Genomic DNA, 20,224 nt, shown 5'->3' on the forward strand with positions numbered 1-20,224 from the left:
CCGCTGGCGGGGACGCGGTTACTCACATAGTCATGAAAGGCCTTGGCTTCGCTGGAGTGCTCACATGTCTCCCGGCGGTCCGGCGCCGCGCAGTACAGGTCCCAGAACACACTGCGGGGAGAGAGCGCATCAGTCAGGCCCTGTACGCCCCCCCAGCCAGCAACCCCCAGCTCTGCCGGTGCCCCTCGATCCTAGCCCACAGCCCCGTTCCCCCAGCCCTGGGCTCCCCCAGCTCTGCTGGTGCCCCTCGATCCCGACCTGCAGCCCCCTGCTCCGGGCTCTCCCTGAGCAGCAGCTCCCAGTTGTGCTGAGCTGCAGGGTAGACAATGAGGCCTGTGGCCGTGTCTGAGCTAGAGGGAGGGGCCCTGGTGCCAGCCAGCTCACCCTGCCCACATGAGGGGTTGCACTAGTGCCCCAAAATCACTGCTGAAGCCCCTCAGCCACGACCCACCAAACTCACTCCACCACCAGCCTGACGGCCCCGATCTGAACCCGTTACCAGCAGCACAAGGGGCTGCTGGACTGGAACCATGGAGGCCCATTCTGTGCTGGTACCAGCCACGGCCGTGGGGTCAGGCCAGACCCACAGGGTCAGGGCAGTGCATGGCTGCCCATGGCTGATCGCCCGCAGCAGGCAGTGGAGAATAGCCATGCCCTTGGGGGGAGCGAGGGCACATCTGCACCTGGCCCAGCATGCTGGGAGCATCCCATTCCAGATGCAGTGGCTGCTCCAGGCCCTGGGGCTGGCCCGGCTCCCCCTCAGCCCACAGGCTCCACCGCAGAGTGTTTTCCCAGGTTACGGTTGCTAAGATCATCAGCTGGAGCTGAAATTGAAGTCCCAGGAACTTTCCATCAGGCTGCAGCATCCCGGAGAAGGGGAGGCCAGGGCCTGGCCAGAGCCACCCTGCCTGGCCCAAACAGGCTCGTTCATGCACTGGGCTGACAAGCACCTAGGAGGGGCCTACGGGGTGGATGGGGTGCGGGTGTCCATGTTTCTGGGCAGCCCAGGGGTTGGGAAGAGGCTCAGCGCCCTCCGAGTCCCCCAGGGAGCCCGCAGCCCCCTCACCCATGGCTGCTCCCACTCTGCAGGCAGCCCGGTGTGGCCCCGGGGAGCCACCTGGCCGTGCGGATCGCGCAGCCACCAGCCTCACGTCTTGCTCCACTGCCCGGCCATGGCATGACACACCAGCAAGGCCTTCCGGGGAGCTACTCCAGCAGCCCAAGGGTTAATCCCAATCTCTCTCCCCCACCCATGCCTGCAAAAACCAAACCATCACCTAATAGTTCATTGGAAACAGCTAAATACACAGACATCAGGTCCCGACGGGCAAGCACCCCACTGGCTCCCAGCGCCCCAGGAGAAGGTGGGGCAGGGGCACTCATGGGCACACTCTGCTGCTAAGCGCTGTAGCTAGATCGGAGGGTGGGTCTGGGCTCTACGAGCACAGGGCAGAGCGATCTATCCTGCTTACTGTACAGACGGGGAGGCGATGCCCAGAGAGGCTGATGGTCTTGCCCAAGGTCACACTGGAAGTCTGGGGCCGAGCCGAGACTGAACCTGGCTTCCACGACCCCCAGACTGACCCCTTCCCCTGTGGGCCAGGGTGTCAGCCCTGGCGCTTCCTGCCAATGTGCCTAAGATCGGGGAGCCCCAGTTACACGCACAGGCTGCAGCTGGCCCTTTGGAGACCCGCTCCTCCACCCCGCTGCTGGCTGCACCCTGTGTTGGCTGGAGGCGATTCTCCCCAGTCGAGCCTGGTTTTATTTACTGGCCACTGAGCCCGGTGCTATGCAGGGGCTGCGCCGGGGTCGTCAAAGCCGCTGGGCCAAGCTGAGGGCCGATCCAGCGGCGCTCAACCAGTCCTGAATATTTCTAGCACTGCCCCTTTAAAAACGAATCGCTGTCAACCACGCCTGGCATTTCCAGCCAATAGGATGATGGTATGCAAATATACTATGGGGAGCCAGGTGGTGAGTGGCTGAGTGCTCTGATGTCACCATTTCATCTCACACCCCCACCCACGCCCAGGACCTGCCCTGAAATTCAGCTCACTCCAGGGGCGCCCACAGGGCCAGGCTGGGCTCAGGGGAGAGGGGGCAGCGCGGCTGGGGCCCGGGCACTGAACCGATGGAGCACCTGTCTGGCCAGCGTCAGCGCCCCCTGCAGGAGGCCGGGCACCAGCAACGCTGCTCCGTCCAGCCATAAACCCCCGACCTCAGGGGCCCAACCCCCACGGCCCTGGGCAGCAGAATGGACCACGGCCTCATCCCTTCTCCCCCCCACCACAACCCCAGCTGCTAGGGGATCCCCCCTGCTGCTTCTGGGACACCCTACCCTGGGGATCACGGCCCCCCCCAACAGCCCTGAACCCCTTCCTCCTCCGCGGCAGGAGCAGGGGCTCCGGCCCAGTGCAGGGACCGCCCCCCCCCATGCAGGTAGGCACATGCTACAGCTGAGGAGTCCAGTCTCACCCACCCAGCCAGGCTGGAGGCACAGCACCGTGGGTGGACTGACACCCTGAACACAAAGGCAGCAGTGGGTCAGGCAGCCTCACTGCACCCCAGCTTTCCCCTCAGCTCTGGGGCCCATTCGCCAGTCTGTCCCATGGGCTGGGAGCAGCTCTGCTGCATTCACCCCCCCAGGGACAGGAGCAGAGACTACAGCACCTTGCATACACGCAGGGGGACACTCAGATTCCTGGGGCCCAGCTGGCAGGCCAGGCCCCCCGCCCCCCAGGCATCTCCCGTGGGTACCCAACACGAGCAGCCCCATTCCAGGAGCTGGGCCCTATTCCCCTGCGGCTCTGGGGGCAAAGGAACAGAACCCAGCCCCCTGCGCTCCAGCCACTGCCCGGCCCTCCACCCTCTCTCTGTGACATCACGGCTGGTTGCCAAGGCGACTATTGTGATGTCACAAGCAGAGGATGGGGTGGGGGCAAAGCTCTGAAGCAAGAGACCGCTTGGCTAGGCTGCACAGAGGGGACCCGGAATAACCCCATCCAGCTGGGGCACGAGGGGGAGGCAGGAGCCCCTCCCCCCCCACAGACCTCGACAAGCACCCCCTGCCAGGCATGCCCTGGGGCAGCACTCCCCACAGACCCAGGAGTCCATGCCAGCCCCATGCAGTCGGGCGGTCCCAGCCCAGAGCGGTGGGGCTGGAGAGCTCTCTGCAGCTGGGGGCCAGGCGAGGGTCACGCCCCCGGCAGCTGGGCTGCACCAGAAGGTGGAGCCAGGCACGGGGCATCTAGCAGCCAGGGGTGGCAGGTTTGTAGAAATTGTGGGGGTGCCCAGAACCCGCCTGCAAACTCTGCCCCCCACCTGCCTAAGGCTCTGGGAGGGAGTTTGGGTGGGGGGAGGGGGTCTGGGATGCAGGCTCCGGGCTGGGGCGCAGGCTCTGGAAGGGAGTTTGGGGGCAGGAGAAGGGGGTGGGGGTGCAGGCTCTGGGACAGAGTTTGGGTGCAGGCTCCAGGCTGGGGCAGGGGGTGTGGGTGTAGGAAGGGATGAGGGGTGCAGGCTCTGGGAGGGAGTTTGGAGGTAGGAGGGGGTGCTGAGGGAGGGGGTGTAGGGGTGAGGGCTGTGGGAGGGGGCTCAGGGCTAGGGCAGAGGGTTGGGGGTGTGGGGCTCGGGATGAGGGGTTCATGATGCAGGAGGGGGCTCAGGACTGGGGATGGGTTTGGGGTGCAGGCAGGCTGCCCTGGGGCCAGAGAGAGGAGGACTCCCCCAGCCCTCTCCCTGCCAGCAGCAGTGAGCTCTGCTGGGGGGGAAGCGACCGCCCTCCCCCCAGCAGCACATTCACCCCCACCACTGTCACTGCTGGGATGCTGGGGGGAGGGGGAGGCATGGGGCGGGGCAGCAGGCCCCGCCGGGGGACATGCGGGGGAGGTGCGGCGGGGGCAGCAGGCAGGGTGGGGACATGGCGGGGGAGGGATGCAGGGGCAGCAGGTGGGGCCTGGGGGGGGCGATGGGGGCAGCAGGCGGGGCCAGAGGAGAGACCCGGCCCCGCACATTGGTGGAGTCAGGCCCCAGGGCCCTGAATATTGTTGGAGCCCAGGCACCACGGGCCCATATAAGTCGCCGCCCCTGCTGGGAGCTACTTTGTCATGGGGCAGACAGGCAGGACAGGGTGTGCACAGCTCAGCGGACGAGGATGGGAGCTCCGTGCCCCCCAGCCCGGGCCATTAGAACAGCCCAGAACCAGACCTGGCTCCAAACCCAGCCCAGTGAGGCTCCTGGGAGAGGGAAGAGATGGACCCCTACCCATGAACTCCTCCTGAAGTCCTTAGTTTACCCCGCTTTAACAGAGGAGCTGTGCAGAACAAAGCAAATCCTGCCCCATTTGTACATCGGCCCCTTGTCTCCTTTACGCTCCCGTCTGAGCGATGGGAGCCTGGAAGGAACCCGCTGGTCCCAGAACATGGGGCTGCCACGGGAAAGTAGGTCAGGCCCAGATCGAACGGGACGAAGCCCCGTGGCTGCCTAGGAACGGTGCTTTCTGCCTTTTTGGGGCCAGCCAAATTGTCTCCATATGTGTGAGCTGGGTGTGGTGGGGCCCAGCGCTGGGGGAGCCGGGGTGTTTCCGGGAAGCAGGATGCGGAGGGGACAGGGGGGACCCAAAATAAATTCCAGTTGCTCCTGCAGGCTGATGGGAAAAGCAGAGCAGCAGCTTTATGGGGTTCGAGGTGATGAGTGTCAGCGGTAGAGGGAATAGCCAGCAGGGACAGGAACTGGGGGAGGGGGGGGAACAGCCCTTCCCCCTCTACTAACAACCGCCCCCTCCCCTGCTCCGCTGACAAGGAGAAGGCAGGGGCCATCCCCTCCCTGGCAGAGCCCAGCTGATCAGGGGAACTGCATTCCCACCCCATGGCTGTAGCCTGGGGCACAGTCCCCCCGTGCCCCAAGCTTGGAAGGGCACTTACCACCACCAGGAGTGCAGGAACCCTGGGGGCTCCCCCAGCGTGATGTTCTTCTCCCATCGGATCTGCAAGAGAGAAGGCAGGTCACCCGAGCCATGTCCGGACAGGGGACCCCAGGTGGAAATGCAGCAGCAGCAGCAGGAACAAACCCCTGCAGCGTTCCAGGCCCGGCCCCCACAGTGCTCCCATCTGCTGGCCCCCTAACTCCAGCCTGCGAGCACGGTGCGCAGGAAGCTACCTGCAATGGGCAATTCAGTGCGGGGGTTATCGTAGGGTCAGGGAGGAGAGGGGTCGGGGCCCCAAGCACGTCTCCAGCTCCCTGATGGTCTCCAGGGTGTGCTGTCCCTGCAAGCATCCCCCTCCTGGGGCCCATGCGCTGGGCCAGCCACATCCAGGAGAGCGGTGGGGGCTGCAGGGCAGGATCGAGGGGCCCCGGCAGAGCTCCGGGGCCCTTGTTCAGCAACGTGCTGTGTGGAGCCCCCATTTGCTCCATCAGGCCCTCACCTTCACCCCAGAGCAAAGAAGCCCCTCAGCCGGCTCCTTGCCCCCAAGGCCTTACATGGAGGAATCACCCCAGCGGCCCAGCCCGAGAGCCCTCCCCTCCCCCCACTCCGGCGCACCGGGGTGTAGAGCTGCCCAATGTCCTGCAGTGGCACAGAACCCGGTGTGACAGCACCCAGGTGATGCAGCCTCCGCCAGACCCATCCCCGCCGCACTCGGGCATCCCTCTCCCCGCCCCAGCTGCAGACCCTGTGTCCCAGCCCCCCTTGGCTGGGAGCCGTGCACCTGGGGCCCCTCACCAGCCTGGGGCTGCCCCCTACAAAGGGGGCCATCGAAAGCTTTGGCAGCCCATGGAACCAAGCGGAGCCAAAATGGCACTGGCCAGAACACGGGACGGGACATGAGCCGGGCTGAGATGGAAGCTCCAGCAGCCAATGGGAGAGCCGCTCTGTGCAGCAGGGACCCTCCTCCTGACGGGACCTAGCATCCCCCTGACACCCTGGTGGGGTGCTGCCCCCACCCCAGACTCTGCAGGGGTCCCAAAGCCACCCTGGTCTTACCTCCGAGAGGAAGGTCTGTGCAGATTTCTGGGCTCCCACATGCAGCAGGTACTCGTACACGTACAACGCCAACCTGCACGAGACGAGAGATGCCTCAGTCCCAGGAATGCCTCCCCCCCACAGCCCGCTCTGCAGCAGGACCTGGCCCCATGCAAGGAGCTCTCTGGGCCCCATGCAGCCCATGGGGCCGAGCCAGCCAGAGCATTTGATCCCAGGAGCAGTTGGGTTAGTTCTGTCCCGATGCCCCACAGAGCCAAGCCCCAGGGAGCCTGCACCCCTCCTCCTCCCTCCCTGATCCCTCAGTCAGCCCCACTGAGGTATCTGGTCTGGGAGTCCAATTCTGCCATCTCCTCCCCCTGGGCACAGCACTGCCCATGCAGGACAGGGGCTGTGTGGAGCAGGCCCTAGGAATAAGTGGCCAGTGCTTCCAGGAGCCCCTAAACACCAGATTCCCCATGGGGGGAGGTTTCCTTCTCCCCTTGCCATGAACAGGGATGCAGACAAAGGCCCCTCCACAGACCCAGATCTAGCATTTAGCAAGCACCTCCCATTGCAGAGGGGGGCAGTGGGTCAGGCAGCTGCCTCTGGGGTGGAACACGACAGCCGCACCACACTGGCTGGGCTGGGGCTGGAAGCCAAGAACCCCGTGACCCACAGAACCAAGCACAGTCTCAGTATGGCAAGTGCCCATCCCTGCCAGGCCCTGCTAAAGCCAAGGGGAACCGCACGCCCTCCAGGCCCACAGGGAGAGTGTCTGACATGCTGGGGCCTGTGTCTGGAGCAGACAGCCCAGCTCTTCTGGCCTCATGCCAGGCTCCATGGAGCAGGGAGGGTTGGGAATGGTCCGAATCGACCATTCAGTGCCAGCCCCAGGGGTGCCAGACTCCTAACCCACAGAGCATGGGGGGCTGCAGCGGGAGTTACCCCTTCGAAATGCAAACAGACAGGCGCACACTCCCCCCACAAGACAAGCCCGCTGCACCCCCAGGCAACGCCGCAAACCCCTCCCCCCACTCTCGCGTGACTCAAACCCTCTCACGCCCGCACGGGGCGCTGGAGTGTTGGTGGGCAGGCAGCTGCTGTATTTTCAACAATTTTGATCTGTTATCTCAAGCTGCAGAAGTGGGAACGCTGCAGCATCTTTGGCTGGACACAGAAACTTTTACCATTTGCTACCCCAGTGAATGGTGATGGGAATGCAAATCTTTAGACCCATCCTAAATAAAGAAAATAAAAAAAACAAACCCACCAACAACCCAGCAGATTAAGTTATTTTTCTGGCAACTGGCAAATTCAGAAAAAAACCCAGCCTTGGGATAACCCCAGATGCAGCAGGAGGGGCAGTGCCCCAGGGATCTACCTGGGGGTCAGGGCACTCACTCTGTAACCAGCATGGCTCCCCCAGTGCCAAGCGGTGCCCTGGAAGTGACACAGGGAACACCCCTGGGCACCAGGCATTCCTTGCAGGGAGATGGGTTTAAATGCATTCCCAGCCAGGGCTGTCCGAGGGAGAGTGGGGCTCCTACAGCCCCACCACTGGCTCCTGCTTCTCCATCCATTTGCCAGCACCGCAAAGCATCAATTATTCAGAACATCCTGAGCAGGTTGAAAAGCCGCGACAATGCAAGAAAATCCAGAGCATCAACGCTGCCTGCCCCCCAGACAATGGCACCGTGCGGCTGGGCTGAGATGCGCCCTAGCAGGGAGCCCAACATGCCTTGCGGAGCGGGAGGTACGTGCATCGTGCTCCCCCATGCCCGGTCCCCCTCACGCACCTCACCCACTACCCCATCATCTGGCTGCCTGCAGAACCCTGGCTCCCTGGGGCAGGCTGTGGGGCTGGGTCCCTCCCTTCACCCTGCCCCAGTGCTGCCCCCGTTCAGTGGTGACCCACAAGTACCGACGCCACTTCCCCAGTTCTCACAGCTGGCTCCTTCTCCTCACTGTACCCACTCGGATGTCACGGACGTTGGCTCGCCCACCACTAGCGAAGGGAAGGGGGCAAGGTTTGTTTCACCCCCCCCTCCCACCCCCTGTGGCCCCAGCATGCCAGGCCAGCCAGTCCATACAGACTCACAAGGGCTGGGTGTTAAAGCCTCACCTGGCAGCAGGGGCTGATCCCTCCCCCGCAGCCCTGCTGGGTTTACATGGGGAGCCAGACCCCACGGTTCCCCTGCTCCCCCAGGCGGCCAGATCCCCATGTGCAAGGGAGGATCCACAGGGCTGGGAAGGACATAAGAGGGATGATGAGAGGCACAGATGGAGCTTTCCTAGAGCACCGAGAATTAAATCCCTGGACTGGAAGCGCCTCCCCCACCCCCAGCTGCAAAGCCCACCCCCTCACCAGGCAGCCAGGGCAGGGATGAGCCAGGGCGGCTCCCACACAGTACCCGTCTGGCAAACCAGGAGCCATAAACGAGCGTCCCATGCAGGGCTCAGTCCCCCGGGGCTGCAGGCAGTGAAATCTCATCAGCACTGGTAACGGTGATGTCCGAGTCCCGCCGGGTGGGGTGTTCCCAGCCAGCCCAGGCCACGGCGTGGGAGAGGCCCCAGGGCTTGTGGGAGGCGAATGGGCAAGCGATGCAGAGAAAGAGCACGAGGGAGGATTAGGAGGGAAAGGCTGGGGGCAGAGGGGTGAGCGGAGGGGGGAACTCAGCCAATTCCCCACCCATGCAACATCGTCCCTCCACTCCCCGGGATCCCTAAGAGATGGAACCAGTGCACAGGGCAACAGGCTCACGGGGCATTGCTCTGCTCCTAGGCACAGAGGCCTGGCGTATTCAGCCCCCACGGGGAGCAGGCAGGGCACCAGTTCTAAGGGGTGAAGGCTGTGGGGTGATGAGACAGGGGGGGCTCAGACCCCCTCAGCCCAGCCTGCACCACCAGCACTGGGACGGGGGGCTGGCATCTAGACACACAGGGGGAGGAGCCTCCCACTGGCCTCACAGCCCCGTCGGGAGTGGCACGGGGGGCGGGGGTACAGAACCTGCCTCCCTGCTGTGGCCATGCCAGGAATGGAAGCCATCCTCTGTGCCCCCCTGCCCGCATCTCCACCCAACACATGGCCATGGGAGCCTTTCCTTGTGCCAGGGCTGGAGCCAGGCAGTTCAGCCCTACAGCCCTCAGAACGGGACACGGCCATTACCCCCTCCTACCGACTGCTAGCAACTGGCACAGGCAGGGAGGTGCTCCTTGCCATGGCAGGAGCTGGGTTCCAACCAGGGCCCCGCTGGGCAGACAGACATGCCATGGGGAAGAGCGCAGTGCTGGACAAATCCACAGAGAACTGTCCCTGCTCTGCCCACGTAACCAGCTCCCCCACCAGGCTGCCTGGCCCCCAAGGGGGCCCCCCCAAGCGTGCTCAGTGCAGGAACCTGAGGGGCCTGGCCGGCCTCTTCTGGCACAGGGAGCAGGAGGAGGCAGGGCCGGCTGGAGAGCAGCAGCTCTGAATAGGTGGAGATGGGAGCGTCCCCAGGGCAGAGAATTACCCCAGGTCTCAGGCTGCAGAGCGTGTGCCCACTTGGTGTGGGACACAGCTGTGGCCCCGGGCAGTGCTGGCAGGCCTGCTCACTCAGCTAGCTGGGGATGCAACAGACAGCACAGTCCACACCGGGAACACCGGCCACAGGCACAGTGTCCTGGGATCGGCCAGGCACCCAGCCCCCCCACCCCTCGGCCATGGCTAGCAGCTGGACAGGCTCAGGACATGGCCTGTGGATCTCCAGAGGGGAAGAGCCCAGCTCAGGTCAGGCCCTGCCCAGAACTCCCCATGTCCGTCCATCCTGGCTCCACGGCAGGGCCCAGCCCACGCTCACAGCCGGGCACTGCTCATCCTCTCACCGGAGGGAGCTTTCTGCACACTGGCCCCTTGGGCTCCCGCAGTCCTGCCAGGGCCCCCGCCTGGCATGCCAGGCAGCAGCCCAGCCCAGCAGGGCACCCAGATGGGTTACCCCAGGCAGAGGGCTGTGCACGGAGATCTCCACCCTCCCTGTTGGCTCCATCAGCTCCTGCCCAGCACCCTGGGGGTTAACACTACTGCGCGCTTCCACCAGAGCTGGGTCTTAATGCCACGGGGGGCAGAGGATTAGAACAAGCCAGACGGCGCAGGAACTCCAGGCTCGAGGTAACCTCTGCGCAAGGGTAAAGACAGCCAGGATGGCAGAGGAGCGGGGGCACCTGCTTGCTCCAGCTGCGTCCGTGGAGGGGTGGAGTGGGGGGGGGCTGGAAACGGGACCCTCCCACCAATGAGGCAGGGTCAGCACAGCCAGGCCGGAATGCAGGGGGACGGCCCCCTGTGCCCTGCACTGCCCCCCACTGCTGGCAGTGGCAGGCCCTGATGGGAGCCGGGCCTGTAGCAAGGGCTGAGCTGGCCTCGAAGCCAGCTGGTTGGGTGGGGAGCTGGGGATGCCCTGCTTGGCTCCCTGGGAGGAGCAGCTACAGCCCCCCAGGCACTAGGCACTGTACAGACACCTTGGGCACCAGGAGAGCCCAAGCCCTCCCCCAGCCCTTTGTGCTAGCTGCAGACAGCAGCCCCCCAGACAGGATTGCCACACGGTCAGGTTCTCCCAGGGCCCTCCCGCTTCCCTCTGAGCTGTCGCTATGGGGCTCGCAAGAGCAGGGCTGTGACAGCACCTCAGTGCATTGGACACTCTGGGGGGGCTCCACTGCACCCCAAACCCAATGCTGCAGCCCGCCAAGAAATGGCACTATGGTGCCAGAGGTGTGCGTGGGGGGCAGGACTGAGGGGCTGCGAGCCAAGAGTGTGCCAGCTGGAACAGACGGTGCATGGTCTTCTAGCCCAGGACCCAGCTCCCTGCACTCGTACAGGGAGCCCATCCTGTGAACAGGTCCCCCAGCCATGGTTTACCTGGCATGTGCCGTGGGCAGCTACAGGGTCTCTGGTCCTGCCATTACCAAGCTGGGGTTCACAGAGCACCGAGGGCTGCTACTGGGCTGGGCAGCACTGCTCTTCTGGGCACAGTCACTTGCACGGGGCTTCCTGGGACAAGAAACCCCCAGGAGAATGGGCCATGCCTGGGCCCAAGGGGCCAGCAGCAGCAGGGCCAGGCGAGGGGGAGCAGGAGCAGCTTCCCCCTGCGCCGCGATGCTCAGGCCTGGCCTGCACACACTGGCTTCCCGCCCCAGCCACCAGCCTGCGGGGACCGAGACCTCGCTCCAGCCTCGGCCCTGGGCCCCAGGCAGCGCAGCCAGGAGCTCCTAGGACCGAGGTCTGTGGGGAACAGCAGAGCTTCCACCACTGCCCGACTCGGGAGCTGTCTGGGGCCGGGCTGAGGGCAGAGATGGTCACCTGGACACCAGCTGGGTCTCTGGAGTTAGGGGAACAGGGGGTCAGAATGGCAGAGACCCTTGGGACACCATCAGGGACGTGCTGGTCTGGGACGCCATGGCTCACAAAGCCTGGGAGCAGGCCTGACAGCTGAGGCTCAAGCAGAGGGGACCCAGCCTTGGAGCAAATGCCCAGAGGGGAACCAGGGCAGCTGGAGAGTCTCTGCAAAGCCTTCCTCTTGGAGAGCCTGAGTGACACGAGCATCCTTCCACCCAGACAGCCCCAGGACAGAGCCTCTGACAACAGCCAGCAAGGCAGCCAGGCGCAAACCTCCCCCCAGCAGAGAGCTGCCCGAAAGCGAGAGCAACCAGACACTCCACGGAGCCCACGGGGGACGCGGCTACTGCTCTGGACATGGAAGGAGCCCAGATACTATGGTTACGGGCGCCAGGATAAACTTTGCACGTGTCTGATTCTAAACGTTCTCTCTACATTCAGGGCAAGGCCCTGCAGATAACAACCACTCTGCACTTCCATGAGACATTCGAAGGGAAAAGTCTCTAGCCACTGCTTCCCAGGGCCAGATCCTCAGCTGGTGCAACACAACATGCTCCCACTGCAGCGGGCAGAGCGACGCCAGCAGAGAATTCAGTGCTCATGTCGTCTTCTCCCCTCCCGGAGCAGCAGCCGGGAATGGACAAACCCCTGCAGAGCTGGTGGATCAGGGCCTGTTCAGAGCACTGAAGCCAGGACTGGTTCTGGACCCAGGCATCCGACACCCTCGGAGACACATGGAAGAAGTTCTTGGTGAAAGCACTGCTGCCACTACCCCATCTTCTGAGCTGGCGCCCCCTCCTGGGGAGGCAGCCCCCCCATACTATCCCAGCCCACTCACCCTCTGCATGGAGGGAAGGCTGCAGGAGGTGGCTGGCTGCCACATGAGGGGATGCACAGGCTGGTGAGGGCAGGGGGGTCCCAGACAGTCTCTATGGGGCAGATTCCCAGAGTGATGCTTTGGAGTCTCCAAGGGGACCTGGATAGTGGCACAACCCCCACCCCTGGCTTCCCCCCAGCATGGCTCTCCCCCGCTCCTGCTACTCTAGAGAGCAGTGCCTCCCACGGGGGAAGGCTGGGGCTTGTCCCTGTATCTCTTGGCAGGGTCTGGCTCGCTTTCATGTGTTTTCTCTTCAGTGTAAATGCTCCAATGCAAAGTTTTCCTTAAAGCAACACAAATGAACCCAAAGCCAACAGCCCAGGGCTCACCTACTCTAGCCCACCAACACAGAGAGGCCCAAAGCTCATCAGCAACCCTCCTGCAGTAGGGCAGCCTCCCCTCAGTACCTCCATGGCACAGCCAGGACACCTGCCTCAGTTTCCCCTTCACTCACCCACCAAAGGTAACATACTCTAGTGTTTATCCAAAGTCCCCCTGTGGGCACAGTACAGTCACGTTCCCATGAGCTGACCCACAGAACCCTCATGCCAAAGCCAGTCGTCCCAAACCCCCAGAGTGCAGCAAATCCCAGCTGACTGCCATGCCCCTACCAGGGACATCCCTTCCAGCTCAGCCTCCCAAGGGCCCACGTCTAGGCTGGTGCCAGCCTCTCTGCCCCAGTTCCAGGGCCCTGCGCTCCAGGACGTCCACCTGAGAGGTCCCAGGTTCGATCCTCCCCCCTTCTCCAGCCCCAGGCCAGGGCTCCCTTCAGTTCCACTCAGCCAGGCCTGCCCGCTGCAAGTCCTACCCCCTGCTCTGGATCCTCCCTCCAACCCCAACCCCTATCCCCTGGCGTGCTGCAAGGGGGCTTCATCCCCACCGGGCTTCACTCACCAGGGAGCCCTGCCCCGGCTGCTGGGATCCACCGTTTCAGGCTTGGCTTCCCGCAGCCAGGCTGGACCACCCCACATTCCCAGGAGCCGCTGCACAAGCTCCTGCAACTCCCCAGGGGTTCCCCAGCTCTGGCCGGCCTCACCGATCCCATTCTTCACTTCACAGCCTCCCCCAAGCTCCCTGGTCCTCCTCACCTCTGCCACGCCCCATGACAGCTACAGCAACAAAGAGCTGCATGCAGGCTCAGCCCTTGCCGGCAACCCTACAATAACAAATGTGCGTGCACACGTGTGCTGGAGGAAAACCAATGCCAGTGAGTCCGAGCTGAGATCCCAGCTTCTCGGCCATCACCAACCGAGTGCAGAAAACAAGGGGAACAATCGCTGGTGAGTGTCACCATGGGGCCTGGCTGGGACTGGCCCCCTACGGGCCGCACTCCCCACCTGCTCCTCCCTCGTTCCAGCCCCCTCCCTATGAGCCCCCCTCCCCCAGCTCTTCACTCTCCTCCTGCCACGCCAGGAAAAGCAGAAGGGTCATCAACAACACCCAGATGGGGCCGAGTCAACTAACTACGGTTCCTCCCAAAGCCCCTGGCATCTCCCCCAGGCTCAGCCCCAGCCCCTGCCAGCTCTCTCCTCACCCTCCGCAGCAGCAGCTCCCAGCTCTGCCCGCCCCAGGTGCCCACGGGGCAGTGCTGACCTAACCGAGCAGCGCCAGCTGTCCTCACCCGTGGCACCGCATGGGGGTGGGGAGTACGGAGAACGGCTCCGTGAGGGGAGAGCGGGCCCAGATGCTCCTGTCCAGGAGCCTGGAAGCAGCGGGCATGGGCCACATACAGCCAGCCAGGCCTGAACTCCAGCCCTGAGACGAGAAGACCAGGGCTCCCAGCCAGCAAGTGGGGCGGGGGGGCCAGCCCCCCCGAGGAAGACCACAGCCCCAATCCTGTAGTGAGTAAACTCGCCTAAGCAGCTGCACTGACTCCAATGCAGCTAACCCCATGTGGGGCCCAGCCAGCCGGACGGGCCGACTGCCCCAACCCCTCCCTCCCGAGTTACTAAACCAGGCTGGGGTCTGGAACAGCAGGCCCCATGGCTCCTGGGGCAGGTCACTTGCTCTTCTAGCCATTCCCTCCACCTAGGAAGCTTGGCCCCCACACTCCCTCCGCCAGCCAGCTGGGCCCCCGCATCTCACCGCCCCCAGCACAGCTGAGCCAGCCTGCAATCCTCCCACCCCCCAGAACGGTCATGTAATGGAACAGACCCTCTCCCCTGGATTCCAGATACAAGCCAGGGACATTTCAATGGGGCCCGGGGGCAGGGGAGCCCCCAGGGGCCAGGCTGGGGTTAGTCCCTCGGCTCCCCTGGCCTGGCATCGCCTGGGGAAAGGGAGCAGAACGGGGTCTTGCACCGACCCCCCAGGGAGACGTGGTGACACACAGACACGCACAGGGCAGACAGACGGACAGACACACACAGGCAGAATCCCCCCCGCCCCCCCCGGCTGACTGCTGTGTTTGCAGGAGGCACGTCCCCTGCTCTCAAGGGGCCGCTTTTATGAATGAGCGAGTGACAGCGCGGGGACGGAATCCGGCAGCAGCCGCTAAGAAGATGCGGCTCACCTGGATCCCGAGTCAGCGCGGCTGCCTCAGTGGGACCGACCGGCGCCAAAGGCAGGTCGAGCATCTGGCTCCCGCGAGTGACTCAACCAGGGCTCAGTCTGGCACCCCAGGGCCCATCCCAGCCGCCCCAGAATCAAAGCAAGGAGAATTGTCCGGACTCCGTTCTACTACCAGAGCCTGCCCTGGCACTGGGGTGGGGAGGGGAAGCTCAGTCCTGGGGTTCCCTCGTCCAGCCTTTCCCCTGCTCTCGTTACTTGAACGGTCTGTGCAGCGGGTGGCCCCAGCGTTTCCTACAGCAAACGCTCCAGCCCTGCAGCCCCCTCCGTCCCAGCACCCGCAGCCTTCCTGGCCCATCACAGCAGCAGTCGATGGGCCGCGACGCACCCTCCAGCCCCTGGAGCAGAGACACACAGAGCCACTGTTGGAGACGGGAGACTGGCTGAGACAGGCCCAATCCTTCGGGAACCCCCATGCTCACGACCGTCACCCACCAACGCCAGGAAGCTCCAGGGGCAGGGGCAGGCACCAAGCGGCTGTCTGGTCCCAAGGTTGCATTGTCTTCCTTCTTTGTCACTGAAATAATATCCCAAGTCCGCCCGAAAGGGCCAGGCTTGGGGGGGGGGGGGGCGGGGGGCTACCAATCCCCTCCCGGGTCTCTGGCTGGTTCCTTTCACTCTCTGGTCCACGTGCCAGTCTTGGTAGGAAGAGGTTCACCCTCGCCTCCCTGCGGGATCCCACATCTGCCCAACAGCGAAGAACACGGCTCAGGCCGCGCACCGAGCCAAAGGGCCCGGTTCCAGCCAGCGCACGACCACTGTGATGTGCCGGACGCAAACCCCCTGCTGCCACTGGGAGCTGCCCTGGGGCAAGGGCGGGGGGGGGGGGGAATTTGGGGGAAAGAGACAGGGCTCTCCACAGAGTAACTGCCCCCCCCAGGGGAAAATCTGTTTGCACACGGTGAGGCATTGCACCAGCCTGGCACCTCCCCCCAGGCCCAACACCCAGGGCCAACTAAGCTGGCACCCCCCCAAATGCAGAACTCACTAACACATCACACTGCACACCCCCCCATCTGTCCTGGCCCCCCCCCCCCATGTACCTGTGCCCAGCCACACCCTTGTTCTGTGCAGTTCTGCCATAGGACGGGGCGGGGGGGCCACAGGGCAACCTGCTGCCTCGGTTGGCCGCTGCCAGTCAGGCTCTGCCGCTCAGACAAGGGAGAGCCCAGGAGCGGCGGGTTCCTCCTGGCCGGGACCTTCGCCCAGAGCCCCGCAGGGCTGGGACTGGGTCCTGCCAGCTCCGGGGACAGGAGCCGGCCGGGCTGGGTCCGAGCAGCGCCCAGCACAGCGGGGCCCCGACAGGATCGACACCTGCTACCAGCAGTAGCTCCGCGGGGCCGGTGTGCAGGGCCCCCCCCGGACTTCAGCCCGGGCCGGCCGCGAACTGCGGGACCCGCCGGGCAGCGTCCCAGGCTGCAGCCCCGGCCGGGCTGCCCCTAGCAATGGGGGTTGGGGGGCTCCTGCCGGGGCCGGCCCCGGGGGCAGGGTGCGGGCACCCAGCACCTGACACTCCCCCCCCGCCCCCCCCGGGGCGTCTGCTGACCCCCGCCCCGCGCCCGGAGCGACGCCGGGGCCCCCAGGCGCTCCTCGCGGCAGGGCCGGGGGCTGGCGGGGCCCCGAGCCGCCCAAGTCGCCCCAGGGGCGGCCGCTCGCAGCCCCCCACGCCGGGCCGGACCCGCCTGGCTCCGGGAGCTCCGCGGCGGGCGAGGGCTGGGCCCCGGGCAGCCCCCGCGACGCGTCCCCGCCCCGCTCCGGCCCCCGACGCGGCTCCCCCAGCCGGGCGGACCCTTGCTCCGGAGCCCCGCGCCGCCCCCCGCGCCCCGCGCCGCCCCAAGAGCGCAAAGTTGGCGGCGCAAAGTTGAGACGCTCCGAGCCGGCTGCGGCCCCCGCTCCCTCCCGGCCGCCCGCGGCGGGGCAGAGCCCCCGGCCCCCACCCGCCGCCCCGGCCCCGGCCCCGGCCCCGCCGGGGGCCCCACGCCGCCCCCCGGCCCCGGGGAGGAGGCTGCCGGCTGCGCCCCGCTGCGGCCCCCATGGCCCGGCGAACTTCCCGCGGGGAGTCGCCCCGGGGGGGGGCGGGGAACGGCCCCCCCCGCGCTGCCGGCCCACGCCGGGGTCCGGCGGACTCACTTCTCCCGGGCCTGGCTGTCCGAGGGCACGGCGGGGCCCTTCCCCTTGGCGTACATGCTGCGGCCGGGCTTCGCCTGTGCACGCCCGTCAGCGAGCGCGGCCGGCGCAGCGCCCCATCGCCACGGCCACCCCGCCGGCCCCGGCCCGGAGCAGCGGCCGCAAACCCGGCAGCGGCGCTCGGGCGGGGGAGCTTGAAACCGCCGCGCAGGCACCGGGCGGGGGGCGCGCGCGCTCGCTTGGTCTCTGGTGGCTGTTCCAGGAACGGCGCCACCTCCCCCGCCCTCCGGCTCAGCTCTTAAAAGGGCAACGCCGGGGCTGAAGCGCGCGCGCGGGGGGGGCTCTGCACGCGTGCATTCTTCCCGCCCCGACACGGTGCACACCCCACGGTCATCCACGGGCCTGGCGCCCCCCTCAACCGCCCCCCCACGCTGGCACGTGCTCCCTGCAGCCTCAGACTCTACCCAAGGCTAACAGGGGCAGGCCCATCACTGCACTCCCAACACCCCACGGCACGGTGCTCTCAGCAACCTGCACCCAGCGCCCCCCTGCCAGCACCTCGCCCAGTGCTTCCCGCCACCCCACTGCCAGCCCTGGACACTGTCTTCTGCCAACCCCCCTCTTGCTGTATGTCCCTCATGCTGGGAAACCATTTCAGGACCAGCTGGGCTGGGAAGGAAACTCCTTCATTGTTTGCACTTTCCCTGGAGATGCCCCATGGGTATTTTCACACAGCAGCTCCTGTGTGTGCAGGTTGCTGGGTCTAGTGGCTCTGGCTTCAAAGGAAGAAGAAGCTGCTAGTCTGTTTCTGCTTCCTGTGTGACTGGCACGTTTGGGTGCGAACCCAGGGAGGGCACGTTTCCAGGGCTCCCCTGGACAGGACATGGAGGCCTGGCCGAGAGGAATGCTGCCCCTCCTCAGGGTGCAGGGAGCCTGGCTGGGAGAGATTTGGGGACTCTCCGAATATCATGGAAACCACTTGCTGGGAATAGATGTGCCAAGGGGCTGTGTTTCAAAGTCCCCTGCACGCAGGGTCAGTCACCACTGACCCCCACAGGCCGTGCCCAGGCCAGTCGTCCCTGACCAGCAGCCAAACTACACCTCCAGCAGCCGCGCTGCTTGGCCTCTCGCTGTGGCCCGGGGGCAGCCGAGTGGGCCAAAAGGCAAATCCTGCAGCAGCCGCCTCCTGCAGCACCAGTGCCCTCCGCCTACGGCCCCTCTCGAGAGGCTGCGAGTCGCATTCACAGGCTGGGAATCAGAAGGGAGACGAAACTCTGGGGCCTCCCTGCTGACACTGGGGGGTTTTGGCACAAGGCACCTCACGCCCCGGGTAGGTTGTCAGCAGCGCGGAGCTAAGGGCCCAGCCAAGGCTGCGGCTGGCTCATCGGCCTCTCTGCTCCCTGTGGCCCAGGCACCATTGGAGGAGGATGGAGCGGAGGAGATGCTGGGGGGGCGTTGTGTGGAAAGTCAGAGCACTTCTCCGTGGGCAGAGCAGGATTCCCCCAGCCCCTGTCCCCTGGGGACGGGATAGAACAGAACTGGCCCAGGCACGACTCCCACCAAGCAGCCCCCCAGCAAGAGAGGAGAGAACAGCAGCCCTGAAATCCCAAGTGGAAGCTGGCCGGCTGGGCTGCAAGCCAAGCCCATAAAGACAGAGGTGCTGGAGTGACACTGCCCAGGGCTTTGTGTGGAATGAGCAGAGGAGGTTTAAAGGAGCACGAGGAGTGGCCCTGTCACAGCTGCTGCAGGGCCAGGAGAGGACGCTCATGCACTGGGGTTCCTTTCTCACAAGCCCCAGAATAAGGCTCGAGTTTCTTGATTTTTCCCTGGTGCTGGATTTCTGGAGCAGGGTTGGGCAGAAACCTGGGCCTGACCCACTCACACAGCACTAGGGGGAGGAGGGACTAGAGCCGTGTGACCCAAACCTCTCTCTGCAGTGGGCCCTGATCCAGAGCTCAGCAACTTGGGGAGCATCAGCAGCCGACTCTGGGCTTTGCTTGGGCCCATCTCGGCTCAGAGCTGCCTCCGCTCAGATTAGAACCCTTCACGTTCCCCCAAATCACGACGTCACCGTGAAACTTTCCAGCGCTGACAAACTGCCGCAGTGCAAGGAAAAGGCGTCTGGTCAAGCGCATGCCAGGCAGCTCTAGTGAAAGCCCAGGGGTGTCCGGGGCCCAGGCCTGTGACCTGACCACGAGCCCCTGCTCTTCTCTAAACCCTGGGTCAGGTAAGCTGGGCACCCGGCTCTGCTCTGATACATTGAGAAATCCAGAGCGACTGCTGAATTCAGTGAGCTGACGCTGGCCGACAGAAGAGCAGATCCGGGGTGACACCCGGAGCTGCACCTGCCCCCCAGTTCCGTGGCTGGGGGGGTCCATGGAACTGAGTGGTGGCTGGGCTGAGAGCTGCCCCCAGCTGTCTGCAGACAGCTTTGGCCCTGGAGCGATAGGCTGGCCCAGAAGGGCGGCCAAGTGAGTGCTGGAGAGGGATGGTGACCCAGGGCTGAAAATGCCCAAGGTGGCGCTGACCCTGGGGGAGGGGCTGCCCCCCACCCTGAAGCTAAGGGCCCAGTTTGGCTCTCAGGAACTCCGTAGAGTTCCACACTTACACCGGGCCTGGCGAGATTCCCCGAGAGCCCAGCGGCTCTCCTTTCAGGCAGCCGGGCGGGTCCCCCCTGCTGGCCCGGTGTGTTTGGACATGGGAAGAGCCAAGGGAAAAAGGGTGATTTCTTTTTCTCCTCCCCATTAATAAACCACAATGAAAGAGGCATACGGGGGGATGATTGTTCATTGTATGAGCACGTGGTTAGTAACCGGCGGAACGAGACAGTCTGGGCCAGCTTTGCCAGGGAATGGCAACAACACTTCCCTCAGAACCCACGGTCGCAGTCCCTGGGGGCGGGAACCCGGAGAACTAAGAGCCCGGTTCATGCAGAGGGCAGGTCAGCGCCGCAGGGCTCAGCGCTCGGGACGCTGGGAGCCTGGGACGTCTCCTTTCAGTCCCCCAGGAGACTCCGTGCGCAGCTCTGCCCTGCTGAGGTGCCTTGTGGGCCGGTTCAAATCGAACTCGGAAGCACGTTTGATTTAGAAACTCTTCAGCCTTCCCCCAGAACCAGGCTGCTGGGTTTGGCATATTCCTCTGCCCCGTGTTCTCTGCAACCAGGGCCTCGGGTTTCCCCAGAGCCTTCCAGCTCCCACCACTTGTTCCAATGCGCTCGGTGACATCGCAGCGCCAGTGAGGAGGTCACCGGTGAGGTCATTGGAGAGGAGCGAGCAGCGGGAGCGGGTGACTCATGGAGAAGCAGAGATCCTGTTTCCGGCAACCGACGAAGAAC

At 64.9% G+C, this 20,224-nt stretch overlaps 1 protein-coding gene across 1 annotated transcript in view; it reads right to left on the bottom strand.

Moving 5' to 3' along the window:
• The window catches only part of SSBP4 (single stranded DNA binding protein 4), a 50,864-nt gene extending 33,707 nt beyond the window's left edge, over window positions 1-17,157 (bottom strand). The window contains exons 1-4 of the mRNA XM_037885841.2: window positions 16,894-17,157; window positions 5,975-6,047; window positions 4,917-4,978; window positions 27-111 (exon numbers count right to left, since the gene is read on the bottom strand). Coding sequence (XP_037741769.1) covers window positions 27-111; window positions 4,917-4,978; window positions 5,975-6,047; window positions 16,894-16,949 — 276 coding nt within the window. The 5' untranslated portion in view covers window positions 16,950-17,157. The remainder of the gene's footprint in view (window positions 1-26; window positions 112-4,916; window positions 4,979-5,974; window positions 6,048-16,893) is intronic.
• Window positions 17,158-20,224: the final 3,067 nt, after the last annotated feature.

This window comes from Chelonia mydas, chromosome 25 (genome assembly GCF_015237465.2).
Source record: "Chelonia mydas isolate rCheMyd1 chromosome 25, rCheMyd1.pri.v2, whole genome shotgun sequence".
Classification (NCBI taxonomy): domain Eukaryota; kingdom Metazoa; phylum Chordata; order Testudines; family Cheloniidae; genus Chelonia; species Chelonia mydas.